This window comes from Phocoena sinus, chromosome 9 (assembly GCF_008692025.1).
Source record: "Phocoena sinus isolate mPhoSin1 chromosome 9, mPhoSin1.pri, whole genome shotgun sequence".
In the NCBI taxonomy this organism is placed as follows: domain Eukaryota; kingdom Metazoa; phylum Chordata; class Mammalia; order Artiodactyla; family Phocoenidae; genus Phocoena; species Phocoena sinus.
Window position 1 is genome coordinate 86040347 of NC_045771.1, and position 14295 is coordinate 86054641.

At 37.5% G+C, this 14295-nt stretch overlaps 1 protein-coding gene across 8 annotated transcripts in view; it reads right to left on the minus strand.

Annotated features, from left to right (window-relative positions):
- PHTF2 (putative homeodomain transcription factor 2) overlaps window positions 1-14295 on the minus strand; it is a 167244-nt gene that overhangs the window by 107641 nt on the left and 45308 nt on the right. For all 8 annotated transcript variants that reach the window (XM_032642300.1, XM_032642295.1, XM_032642301.1 and 5 more), the window contains one exon: window positions 2712-2768. In XM_032642300.1, the coding sequence (XP_032498191.1) occupies window positions 2712-2768 (57 nt within the window). The remainder of the gene's footprint in view (window positions 1-2711; window positions 2769-14295) is intronic.

Consider the following 14295-nt stretch of genomic DNA (forward strand, 5'->3'; position numbering starts at 1 on the left):
TGTGGTACGCGGGCCTCTCACTGTTGTGGCCTCTCCCATTGCGGAGCACAGGCTCCGGACGCGCAGGCTCAGTGGCCATGGCTCACGGGCCCAGCCGCTCCGCGGCATCTGGGATCCTCCTGGACCGGGGCACGAACCCGTGTCCCCTGCATCGGCAGGCGGACTCTCAACCACTGCACCACCAGGGAAGCCCAAAAGTAAGTTTTAATACTGTTTTTAGTTCTTCAATTACTATTACAAAGTGTATATATATATATATATATATATATATATATATATATATATATATATATATTTATATTTTGGGGAGGGGGTTAAATTTCAAAAAACATCCAAATGTGCCAACTGGTAACACAATCCCTCAAGGTACTTAACACTCCCTGTCCAACAAGTTAAAGACTGTCAAAGAAAATAAAAGATTTCAAGGCATCTTACTAGACCTCTCTGCTGCCCTTTATTTGTTTAACTTTTCCAGCTCTTCGTGATAGTCTCAGACCGTTGTCTCATAGGTCTCTCACTTCTCTTTCCTCCTTCACTTACATCTGTTTTTAACCTATCCATTAAATGTTGTTTCCCAGTGTTCTGTTCTCAGCCTTTTTCTCTCATCATTCAATGTAAATCCACTCACTCCTATAGCTGTATCTGTATAATGTGTATGATACATAAAATACCCATATATACATGGGTAGATGAAATACATAATTACAAATGAGATAAATTCAATTAAGAGAGGGATGTATAGTTCTCTATTGGGATGCAAAGTGGGGAAGCAGCCCTGGGAGGTTAGGAAAGATTTCACAGAGGAAGTTACTCATGAGCTGAGCTTGACAGACATTAGAGAGAATGAGGAAAACATGCCAGACAGAATGTTTTACACACACACACACACACTCTTTCTCTCTCTCTCTCTCTCTCTACATATTGAGGACTCCCCAGTCTCTCTCCCAAGTATCACCTGGATAATTCTGAAACAGAATTCTGTATCTGCTCCTCTTCTAATACTTCCCACCATACTTAGTGCTGCCTTAGTGAAGTTGTTGAAATAGAAATTTAATCAGGTAACTTTTTCTGCTTAAAATCCTTCAATGTCTCTCCCATTGTTTTCCAGATTATGCCTAGACTCTAGGGTAAAGCAGTTAAGCCCCTTCAAGATCTGACTTCCATATCCTTTCATGTTTTACTCCTAATCACTCTAATCGCCCTCCTCCACCCAACCTATTAGCCATCAGGTTCCTTGAGGATTCTGAGTCAGGCATGCTCCTTCCTTCCTTCATGTATATTTTCATATGGTCTTCATTCTGTCTGGAATGTTTTCCTCATTCTAATGTCTGTCAAACTCAGCTCATGAGTCACTTCCTCTGTGAAATCTTTCCTAACCTCCCCAGGGCTGCTTCCCCACTTTGCATCCCAAGAGAGAACTACACATCCCTCTCTCTCTCTCTCTCTCTTTTTTTTTTTTTTTGTTGTACGCGGGCCTCTCACCGCTGTGGCCTCTCCCGCTTCAGAGTACAGGCTCCGGACGCGCAGGCTCCGCGGCCATGGCTCACGGGCCCAGCCGCTCCGCGGCATGTGGGATCCTCCCGGACCAGGGCACGAACCCGTGTCCCCTGCATCGGTAGGCGGACTCTCAACCACTGCGCCACCAGGGAAGCCCCACATCCCTCTCTTAATTGAACTGATCTCATTTGTAATTATGTATCTCATCTAAAACATTATAATCTATTTTATCTTTCTGTTCCCATGATTTAATCCTATACTTAAGACATAGTAGGTGGTGCTCACTGCAACTTTGTTAACTGTATTACTTCTTCATGTAAATAGTTCAAAATTAAAATTAACAAATGGCAAAGAATCTTCCTCTTCATTATAGACGATTAAGTTGTCTAAACACTGAAATTTTTAAGTAACTATAGACACTGGTTTTTAATCTAATATAAACCTTTCTGCACAAAATATAAACTGTAAAGCAACTAAAGTAACATTCTCTGGGCCAATATTAAGTTTAGCTCGTGCAGGAACACACTGATTAGTATCATCTATGCAAATGAAAAATATAAATCTTATTACTGAAAAGGAGTGACTGCTGAGAAACAGAACAAATTTAGTTAAAAAATAGTTTCCATGTTAGCAAGGTAGCCTATGAGAATGTCTTATCAGCGTTAAATGATTACATGTCCAAGAAGAGACTATGAACTACGAAAACATTTCAATTAATGCTTTACTTTCCTAAATTCTTTCAAAAAATGTCCAACTTTTCAGCGACTCTATTTGCGTCCAAATCATTCTGTTAGTAGCACCAAAAAGCAGATCTCAATTAAACAGAGCAGCGTTTGCACAGGATCACTCAGGCGGGAAAAATCCTGAAACACTTACCAGTTTAATAAACTGTACAGAGCAATGACAGCATCAAAAGGGAGGAAAAGCAAACTAGAAGTATAAGGTGACAAGTGAAAGGGGAAAAGAGCTGACAAAAAATAATCATTAGAAATTAAATTGTAAAAGAACAGAAAGATGCTAAAGAGCAAAAAGAGAAAACTCATCAGAGGTAAAGACACATGAATATGCCCTCATAAGAGTTTACCTCTTTATTTAAAAGTCTGGATAGCATAAGTAATATTAATTTGTACCTTTAAAGGTCGACAGAAAGATATTAAATAAACTGTGGTTAATAATCAATTTATAGAATATACAAAATGAAATAAACTTGTTACCTTGATTTCTCTTTGTTCAACAGATTTTTCCCATATTTGTTGATCATATGCTCCAATCTATGAAAATAAATTAAAAATAATACTACATTAAATGATCATTGTTGGAACCCATCCAACAGGTATAACTGTTGAATTACAAGCAACTTAATGTTTATTCAGCGCAGATTAGATCCAGCTCTGTCTCAGACTTCTGTGATCAATTCTGTATGGCAGTGGTTCTCAAAGTATGCTTGCAGGACCTGCAGTTTTAGCATCTTCTTGAAACTTGACAGAAATGGCAATTCTCTGGTTTCAGCCCAGAATTACTCAATCAGAAATAGGGATGTGATACTCAACAATGTTTGTAAAAAACCCTCTAGATTATTCTGATACACTACTAAAGTTTAAAAGCCTAGGGCAGTGACCCTAGGGAATTTTTATTTTGAATAAACATAATTGCTACAGCCCTGGTACATTCAAGAAAACATTCCCAAGTGATTAATTCTTTATGGAGTTATTTTTAAAGAAAAAAAAATCAATATTCTACAGAAGTAAAAATTCATAAGCAGGTAGACCACAGTTACCAATTAGATGAAGGTTTAAATTGAAAAATATAGTCAGGAGAGCAATTGAAGACACAGGGAAAAGCATCAAGAAGTAGAATTCCTTGTACCTTCTGTGCCTATTACTCTTAGATGCTGGGAAGGTCTCTGAAATATACCTTCACCTGGGCAGGATGAACAAACCATGCTTACTGTTCCTAACCAAGTTCTTCTCTGTTACCTCCTATTGTCTCCAGTTTCCACTTAATTTCCTACATCCAGTAGGATACTAAAGTGGGTCAACAGCCTATAGTTTAAACTGAGAGTCTTCATTATTAGCATTAATTGAAAATTAGAATCCTGATACATTAAAATTACTTCAGATAATTACAATTTAGAGACTGGAGACAGAGACCAGAGTTAGGCAAAGATATGAGTAAGTTCAGGAAAATATTTTCTGACTCACAAAACCTTTCTACCCAGAAGTCCTCTTAGCTACATGTTATTTTTTAAATCTCGTTTCAAGAAATGAGAAATTGAGAATATGAGAAGGGTTTAAATATAGATATAAAGGAGCTAAAAATGATTTATTAAATCATTTTTTAAAGGTGTGACTTGTTATAAAGACTTTTTAAGGATGTACATGTGCTTGTACGTTTTCTAGCAAAGAGAGAGCAACACCCAGACACCCAGTGTGGATCTGGGGATGTTCTATAACAGCCCGTCATTTCTATTATCTCTCCTACATATTACCTTATTCATTCTAATTTCTCTGGTCCTTTAAATACTGTTCTTTTTCATCACATTCCTGTGACTCCTTTCTTATTTTCAAAATCACTTTATGATATAATAATACCCTGCAAATTAAAATCTTATAACACCTAGACCAAGCCACATAGACTGAACAACTGACTTACACTTAACCAAAGCTGCCATCAGTCTCTATAAAGCACGATTAATAAGCCCTAGGTAAGCAATAACCAAATGGTTAGACCTAATGGCAGAGCTGACCTGCGGTGACTAACTGCCCCTCAATCATCTTCCTTAAAATCAGAAAAGAAGTATGGGAACACAGATTCCAGAGGAGTAATTCTGCTCTAACTGGATAATTCAGAATGACTGGGCTTGATTCAATTAAAAGTTATTTTTTAAATGTGTAACTATTTCAATGCACTGCATACTCTTCAGTGAAACAATAATCAAAACTAATAAAGAATAGGTACCAATATGTTTAATAATTATTTTGGCAGTATTTTGTTTTCACATACAAAGCAATTGCACTAGGTTCTCTTTTTAAAGAACTGTGGGTTTTTTTTTTAAATTAATTAATTTACTTATTGGTCACACCGTACAGCATGTGGGATCCTAGTTCCCCAACCAGGGATTGAACCTGTGCTCCCTGCTATGGAAGCGTGGAGTCTTAACCACTGGCCCGCCAGGAAAGTCCAAGAACTGTGTTTTTATTTCAAGACGACTCAAGAATATGGACATGGAAATACATATCCCACAGTCCTAAAGTCAGGGAAAATAAAATAATGCATGTGCAACAGACCAAGTCAGGAAAGCATGCCAGTACAACCACAGCATGGTACTGAATAGCTCCAGGTTTTTAAAAAGGTATAGAAAGTCTAATAAACCTTGCAGTGAAGCAGTGACTAGAAGTAGAAAAGTTTTTTGAAGGCTGAGGTTCTTAAAAACAGCAGAATGGTGATGTGGAATATTCCTATAAAAAGGATATAAAAAGGAAAATGATGGCTTGTTTTACTGGCTAATCAACTTTTCTTCAAAGATTTGATGCGTGAGAGGAAGGACAACTTTTACTATACTAGAGTACCTTGTGGGATCTTAATTTTTTTTTTTAACCAGGTAAGTGTCATTTTCAATTACAAGCAATTAAATGTCTCAAAAAGTGGAAACATCAGTTCTCCTTTGCAGCAGACTTTTTTTTGTTTTTAAACAAAACATACTACCAGAATGGACCCTTTAGTTACATACGCAAATTGACTTCTTTACTGAAGAAAACTGTGAGGGTGCCCTTAAAGCTAAACACAGGTGCTTCAGGAGATGTTCAGGGTTCTGCTTAGTGATGCATATGCCATTAACAAACTACCCTCACATATGAATTCAGACTGAATTGTCTCTGAAAATTGCTTCTTGGGATATGTGTGTAGTACCTCAGCGGCATCATGAAATCAGAGTGGTGGCAGGATACTAGAAGGGACAGGGAAGGAATTCAGAAGGGAAGGCTCTTTTCTGACCTAAAGCCTCACTTTCTTCCACTCTGAAATCTGGCAAGATAGAAGATTAGAACATCTGCAGCTGGGGTCAACCTTTTCCCTTGAAAGAAACATAATCTTATGGTCAATCATAACTGAGCAAGAAAAGAAGTGAAACAGACTGAAGAGGAGAAGAACCATCTTCCCAAGGCTTAAGGTCATGGATCAAGAATAATTTGCAGGCTGTGTTAAAAAAAATAAATAAAAAACAAACAACTTGACAAGTTTTCCGAAGGTTCTATACTACTTCGGACATACACATACTTGGCAGACTTGACTAAATCACCTAAACTTGATAGCTGTTTCTTTTTTGTATTTCTTCTACAAAAAATTAAATAACAAGGCCAAGTTCAAATATAGTTCTCTGTGAAAAATCAGGAAGAAAATAACTACATTATTTTTTTAATGTCATACAAAAGATTAAAGGAAGCTCAGTAGTAACATTTGTCTAACAGAACAGGAATTTTAATCAGATAATATGTTCTTTAATTGGGAAAAAATATTATGCAATATTTTGGCCACTTTCAAATTTCAGCTACCTCCTAACTGCTCTTTCCTGACCCACAAAATGCCTCCACTGTTTGGGTGTTTAGAAAAGTGCCTAACATTCTATGGGAACAAAAGGATATATGTGCAAACAATGTTTTGTTGGTAGATAGAAATACCTAGGTAATTAATGTATGAGAAGTTATATGAATTTTCAACCATATTCTTCACGTGACAATGTGTTTCAAGGAGGGAAAAATATTGTTTCTATTGTATTATAAGAGAGGACTCTGGGGCTTCCCTGGTGGCGCAGTGGTTGAGAGTCCGCCCGCCAATGCAGGGGACACGGGTTTGTGCCCCGGTCCGGAAAGATCCCACATGCCGCGGAGCGGGTGGGCCCGTGAGCCATGGCCACTGAGCCTGCGCTCCGCAACGGGAGAGGCCACAACAGTGAGAGGCCCGCGTACCAGAGAGGACTCTGAAATCCTGATTTACATTTGATGTGCAGCGAACTGTTTTATACATGTTAAGAAAGTAAAGTTCATTTTCTGGTGCCTGGTTATAGTAAGCAAAGTTTATCAATGCTCTGGTTATTACTCCCACAGATGCCCTGAACACCTTAAGCCTCAGGCGTACTGTTACCCAACCAGAGCTGATCTACAGTCAGCTTTTCTCACCTGGTCCCAGAAGACCAAACACTGCCCTCTACAGATTCATGCTGTATCTTCAACAACAGGTCTGGCAATCCTATATGGATCACTTACACTACTCCCCATAATGACAGCAAGGATAATTCTAAATTTTCTTTTCACAGGCTTTAATTCCTAATTACTCTGAACATAACACTTCAATTACTTCCACTTCTAAGATCGAAGCCATAAGATGCAAATGTTAAAATTGGTTTAAAAAAAATACAAACAGAAAATATCTGAGGGACCAGTGCCCTGAAAGTGGTAAAAAAAAATTTTTTTAAGAAAAAAATTAGAAAAGAAATTGAGATACTATAACTTAGTAATATCAAGTGGATTAAAATTGAACTAAATAGATGCTTTCTGACCTACTGAAGACCTACTTATAAAAGGCAAGTGGATGTAGCTAATATGCTACAGTAAGTATGTATGTAAATACAGACAGCAGACATTTTAGAAGGATACATGAAAGCCATTAATAGTGAGGACAGCTCTTTTACTTTCTGCTTTATATTCACTGATCCTACATCACTTTTTCTCCCTACAATGGATAAATACTGTTTTTATAAAGCAGGATTCTAACCCAGGTCTGATGAACTGCAAAGTAATTTGAATTAGTTATCTAAGAAATTAATATGTTTCTGTCAATGAATAGTAACTTTACAAGGAATTATCTACCTCCACCTATCATCATTCTTATTTTGTACCTTTCTATATACTGAGACAAACAAAATGGGGAAGGGGAAAAAGAGGGGTGGGACAAAGAGAGGGGAACGAGGGAGGGGCAGTCAGGGATGGAGAGAGAGAGAGGGATGAGAGAAGGAGAGAACTGGTAGGTAGAGAAAAAGATTGTCTTTGTCTAGGTGTCTGCCGGAGTCAGCTCTGACTTCTAAGGAAAAAAAAATTGTAACGAAAATGAAGGTATCAAGAATACAAATATTAAAACCCAGGTAATTAGATGGTGAAGTGCGAAACATGTATCACTTATGGTCCTAGAAAAGAAGTATCTCTGAAAAACAATTTAAAAAGCTACTCTTGGGTGATCTGATTACTACTTAGGTCATCACATTCAGAAGAGCAGTGGTTCAGATGTCAAGAGGCTAAAGAGAAGGTGTCTCTTCAAAAAGGTAGTTACCAACAGTTAATTAGATTAAGTGCTTAGATAAGAGATTTAGAGTTCACGAATAAATATAAGCAGGGCAAACTGAGGCCCAGATGTGCACGCATATTTTAAACACTTAGTTCTTTAACTAATGAATAGACATACATAATACTATATGTTAAAGCCCTAATTTGTCCTACTATTTCCATGCTCAGTTTCATTTTTTGGAATCTCATTTCAGAAACTCTGAAAAGCAGGCTATTAATTCTCACAAACATAAGCAAAGGTAATGTTGCTTTTATACCTGTGATGGTCCCACATTTTAATAGTGATTTAATACCAGTACAACCCAGGATAATTAATTTTTATCTTTGAGTCTTTTTATAAAAATAAAAGTTGTCAATCAGAAAATACCCTTTGTTATATTTAGTGTGTTGGTTTCTTAATCCTTTGTTTTCTCCATTGGCTTAGTTGAACAGCTCTTAATGTTTGCTGACAGAAGTGGAAAAGACCCTAGACTGTGCAAGAGAACTGAATAGTCCTATGGTCTTGGGCAAGTTTCTTGACCTCTGAGATTCTGTAAAATGGGGATAACAGAACATTCTTCACAGAACTGGAATATGAAATGACAGTGTCTGGTATATAGTCAGTGCTCTGTAAATGTTAGTACTTTCCTTTCTTGGCAAATCTCAACAGCTCCAGGCCTCAATTACCTCATTTCTAAATTGATGAAGTTAACTATATTTAAATTAATTTATGACAACATTTATACTAATGATGAGTTGGATGGCTATAGATTATTTCTTTATGTACCAGTATGGGGAGAGAAAAGATTCAGTGCTACTAAAGTAGAATCAAAAGTGTAGTTAGAGGGCTGGGCTTCCCTGGTGGTGCAGTGGTTGAGAGTCTGCCTGCTGATGCAGGGAACACAGGTTCGTGCCCTGGTCCGGGAACATCCCACATGCCGCGGAGCGGCTCAGCCCGTGAGCCATGGCCGCTGAGCCTGCGCGTCCGGAGCCTGTGCTTCGCAACGAGAGAGGCCACAGCGGTGAGAGGCCCGCGTACCGCAAAAAAAAAAAAAAAAAAAGTGTAGCTAGAAGTATCTGGGCAGAAGGTACCAAGAAGAAAGCAAAAATAGCGGTGTAAGGATAAGTGTCCTTTTCTTAATTATAACCAATATAATAGGTTTTTAGAATTACTTACAGTTTATTAATGAAACCAGAGCTGTCAACACCCAAAATCTCATTTGCCCAGACAACTAAACTATATGGTTTTTCACTCTCACAATGATCTATCTACAAGTATGATAAGAAACAGAGACTGAGGGGTTGAGCAAACTAACAAAATTAAAGTTACTGAACAAAATAGTAGATCTGAGAATACGGATCACCAATGAAACATATCTATAATCCAAAAAATTATGTTGTCATGGTGGACATGCTGAAATTATATGGTACTTCTGTTCATATTACTAAAACATACTGAAGAAACAATAAGGGCTATTTAAAATCATTAGGATTACTGATTAATTTTCAGACAAATCTCTTCCCAGAAGTAGTAGAAATTAATTCTTTTGACTTTTTAAAATTTATTTTTATAACCATTTTTTAATTGAAGTATGGTTAATTTACAATGATGTGTCAGATTCAGGTATACAGAAGAGTGATTCAGTTATTTATACACACACATATATATTATACACACACATATTATACACACATATACACACATACATACACACACACATATATATTATACACACACACATATACACACATACATACACACACACATATATTCTTTTTAAGATTCTTTTCCATTATAAGTTATTACAAGATATTGAATATAGTTCCCTGTGCTATACAGTAGGTCCCTGCTGTGTGTCTACTTTATATAGAGTGTGTATACGTTAATCCCAACCTCTTAATTTATCCCGCCCCCGACTTCCCCTTTGGTAACCATTTATTTTCTATGTCAGTGAGTTTATTTCTCTTTTATAAATAAGTTCATTTGTATTGTTTTAGATTCCACATATAAGTGATATCATATGATATTTGTCTTTGTCTGACTTCATTTAATATGATAATCTCTAGGTCCATCCATGTTGCTGCAAATGGCATTATTTCATTCTTTTTTTAAGGCTGAGTAATATCCCACTGTGTAAATATACACCACAGCTTTATCCATTCATCTGTCGATGTACATTGAGGTTGACTTTTTTAAACTTTTAATTTCAAAGTAAAGCTCTCAACGCTTTGAATATCAAATAGGTTTTCACAGTTTTTTGCTCATAACTACTGCCTCCCAAACAAATTTGGCTGTTGAATGCCTAGGAATATCTGAGTCCTTATAACTGCTCCTATGTAAAGCCTTGTTTCTAACCTACTATGTATCTTGAATAGCTCTCCTATCCTATTCTCTTGCTTTTACATAATGTCCTATTTTTTTTTTTTTTTTGCGGTACGCGGGCCTCTCACTATTGTGGCCTCTCCCGTTGCAGAGCACAGGCTCCGGACGCACAGGCTCAGCGGCCATGGCTCAAGGGCCCAGCCGCTCCGCGGCATGCAGGATCTTCCCGTATCGGGCATGAACCCGCGTCCCCTGCATCGGCAGGTGGACTCTCAACCACTGCACTACCAGGGAAGCCCCACAATGTCCTATTTTAATCAACATATTGTCCAATGTTTCTGATTCTCCATTACACACGCACGCACACACACACAAACATTCCTATAATAGTCTGACACTCAGGTAACTTTAATGATGAGGATCAAATAAGAAAGTTGCATCATGTAATTACACAATATGAACTATGAATGATGATGATGTCAGACAAAAAGGTATGGTCTGGGGCTTCCCTGGTGGCGCAGTGGTTAAGAATCTGCCTGCCAATGCAGGAGACATGGGTTCGAGCCCTGGTCTGGGAAGATCCCACATGCCACGGAGCAACTAAGCCCGTGTGCCACAACTACCGAGCCTGCGTGCCACAACTACTGAAGCCCACGCGCCTAGAGCCCGTGCTCTGCAACAAGAGAAGCCGCCGCTATGAGAAGCCCGTGCACCACAACAAAGAGTATCCCCTGCTCACCGCAACTAGAGAAAGCCTGAGTGCAGCAACAAAGACCCAATGCAGCCAAAAATAAAAATAAATTTATTAAAAAAAAAAGTATGGTCTGAAGACATGGCAAGAGCTAGTAACTCTTTTGAATGTATAACAACTACCAAATTATCTTACCAAATCTTTAGCTCTTCTGAATCAGTCTTTTCTTAGAACTCTAAAAAACATATGAGAAGCCAAACCATAGAAGCCTTCTAATCCAATAATTAAAATATCGCCCTATAATTCTAGTTATTGGGGGAAGGGAAGGACCTAAAATGGGTAAGTATTCAAAGTTAAAATACAGTTTCTCCCACTATCTGAAAGTAGAGCATTCGTATGAAACTGTTCGTAGGCCAAAATGGCGTAAAGTGAAGCATCAGTTACCTTAAGACACATCTTGCTAACAGATGCACAAAATAAATCAAGATAAATCACAGATGATCAAAGACACAGTTCAAAGATATGGCAGCTGGGATGCTTCATGCAGTTCCTAGGGAAGCAGCTTGGCGGTGCCACTCTTGCTGCTTGGGGTGCTTGCTGCTGCTTGAACAGCTCACTCACTGCAAAACGAACGCTGAAGGCTATTTTCACTTTTCACCTTTTTTCATAAAAGCAAAAATCCTCTTTGGATTTTTTTCTGCTAGCAAAAACAGGTACCAACGTAGGCTTTTTGTAAAAGCAAAGTGGTGTGAAACAAATTTTCAAAAAGCCGGGGATACCTATATCCTAACTGGGGAAAGAAGTGTAAGTCATGGAAAAAATATGAATAATTATAAGCAAAGAGGTTTCTTTGTAATCTCTTTGCTTCAACTGTCATTTATTTCTTCTGCTATCAATTATTAGCAGAATCATATCATAACCAAAAGTATTACTACAGAAAAGCAAAGCTGCTTAAGTAGAAGGCAAATAAAAAAAAAACTTTTTAAAGATTAAGATCTTTTTGGGTAGAGAATATAATTTTTAAAGGAAGAAAACAGATTTCTGGAATTCAATCCATTTTAAAATACTATATATCTAGCTGGCCTCTGGCATTTGGATCAAAACATCAAAGTTTGAAAACACATCCTCAGATACTAAAATCTTGTTAATTAGCGAAGATTCCATTCATTAAAAGTAATAACATCTAAGGCCATTTAATCTCTTCCCACAGATTGTGTCAGGCTAAGCATCATCTAAAACCACACTCTTCCCTGCATTAACCCTAAGAAGAGTGTTTTACAGGCCACATACATATAATCAAATCATGAATCATGACCAAGTTCCTATTGCCTAAGGAAAGCCAGTTTTAATCAGTAAAACACTGATTCAAGTTTAGAAAAAAAGAAGAGTATTCTTTAATTCAACAAAGAGAGATGATCGTGGTGGAATCTGCTTCTAAGAAATTGTAAATCCAAAGAAAAAATGTTCAGTTAGTTGTAATTCAAAGCAGAATGAAATAAGGACTATTGCACTATACATCAGCAAGAGTTGGTCTGAAAATGAGCAGTATTTGTGAGGTAAAATGTACAAGAATAGGAAACTTACTGGGTATGGGGACATGGGAAAGAGATAAAGATGACCATTTCTGGCTTAAGTACCTGGAGCTTCATGGGGATCATTAACCATGACATGGAATAAAAAAACAGGTTTGAGAAAAGCTGTTGGAGCTCTGAGACAGCTAGGAATTATGTCTGAGTTCAGAGAGTTGGGAAGGTAAAAAATTTGGAACTCAGCAGCATAAACTAGGTGTTTTGATATTATGTGGTCAATTTGATAATCTAGGGAAATAGAAAACGTAATAAGAACAAAATGTTAAGAAGGATAAAGATGCAACTGGAGGGGAGAAGTATCAAAGTTAGGTAAGAAGACTTAGAAAAATTAGGTAGGGAGAGACTATATAGTATATTAATATATATGATAATTAAAGCATTATATATATTTATGTATATAAAAGCAATATAGTATATATCTATAATAAATAGCAAACAAGGAAAGAGTTTCAAGAAAGAAGGTAAAGAGAGCTAAAAATACTGAAACATTTTGAAGTCATTATGTAGTTAAACATATTCATGTCAAATAGTCTTAATCTCATTTAAACAGTAGGCAAAGTCATTAGCTGAGATATGGAAGCTGGGGAGTTTGGGAAATGGGTGACAATAAAGAAGGTAAGAAACAACCACTCGGGGAGACATAATACAGTACCAACTAGAGTGACTTAGAGTAGGGATTCCAGGAAGAGCAAATGCAGCTGAGTTGGTATTAGAAGCAGTCAGCTGGGAGTCAGCTGAGTTATGTTTGTATTTTCTCTTTCACCACCAAGGCTCAACAGTCCAGGATCAGGAGGGGAAGAATTAGATACACAAACACACACACACACACACACACACACCCTGCCACCAAATACCTACAATATGCCAAGCATGATGCTATGCACTTGGCAAGGCCCTTCAGTATGTCTTCAAACCGTATAGCTTCCTTTCTCTCTCCCTGCTTCTCCCGAACAATTCAGTACTACAGCCATTAGAGGGGGCAGAGTCATGGGGGACCCAAAGCAGGGTGTCAGAGAGTCTGACACATAGGGGTGACAAGGGCAGGGTATCAGCCAAAGTGGAGTGTAGAGGGGGACCTTGTGGGGTTAGGGGAATCACAGCCTAAGCAGGATAAGTAGGGTGACCACATGCGGGAGTGACCCAGAGCAGCAGGGCGAGGAGGTCATCCACTTGGAGGATATGCTCATGTGGGGTGTCAGAGCCCAAGAAAGACAAAGAAGGTCTAGAATAAAGAGCTTGAATGGGATGGTATGGCAGCTGAGATGGGAGACTGGTTACATATATAAGGACTGATGTCTCAAAAGCCTGAAAATGTTCCTCTCTGTTTACTCAAAAATCTCTATCTATAAAGCTATTAAAGAAGAGATTATTAGTTCAATGACATGAACGCTATATGTAAATAGGAGAAGGGTTTAATAAACAAATTATGGCATATTTATATAACAATATTATACTCTTTAAAATTATGTTTTAAAAGGGTATTTAGTGACATGGGAAAGTACCTTTACATGAAAACAGTAAATAAAAACCTAAATAGAATATAATCCTAATTTTGTTGGGGAAAATTCACAATGTTAACAGTAGGGTAATTGTGTGACTTTATTATACTTACCTGCATTTTCCACTTTTCGTATTGTAGACATGTATTACTTTTAAACTATGATTGACACATCATTAAAAAAATCAAGAGGAAATGGAAGCTAATATCATCTGAGTAGCATCACATATTAGGTACTGGGCTAGGTGGTTTTGAATACATTTTCTCATGGAAAAGTACTGTGATAGAGGGGGCAAGTCATTAGAAAAGCAACTGCCACTTCTCAAAATCAATTTGTCTCATTATAAAAATAAATAAGGCTTTTCCTATGAGTTATATAACAG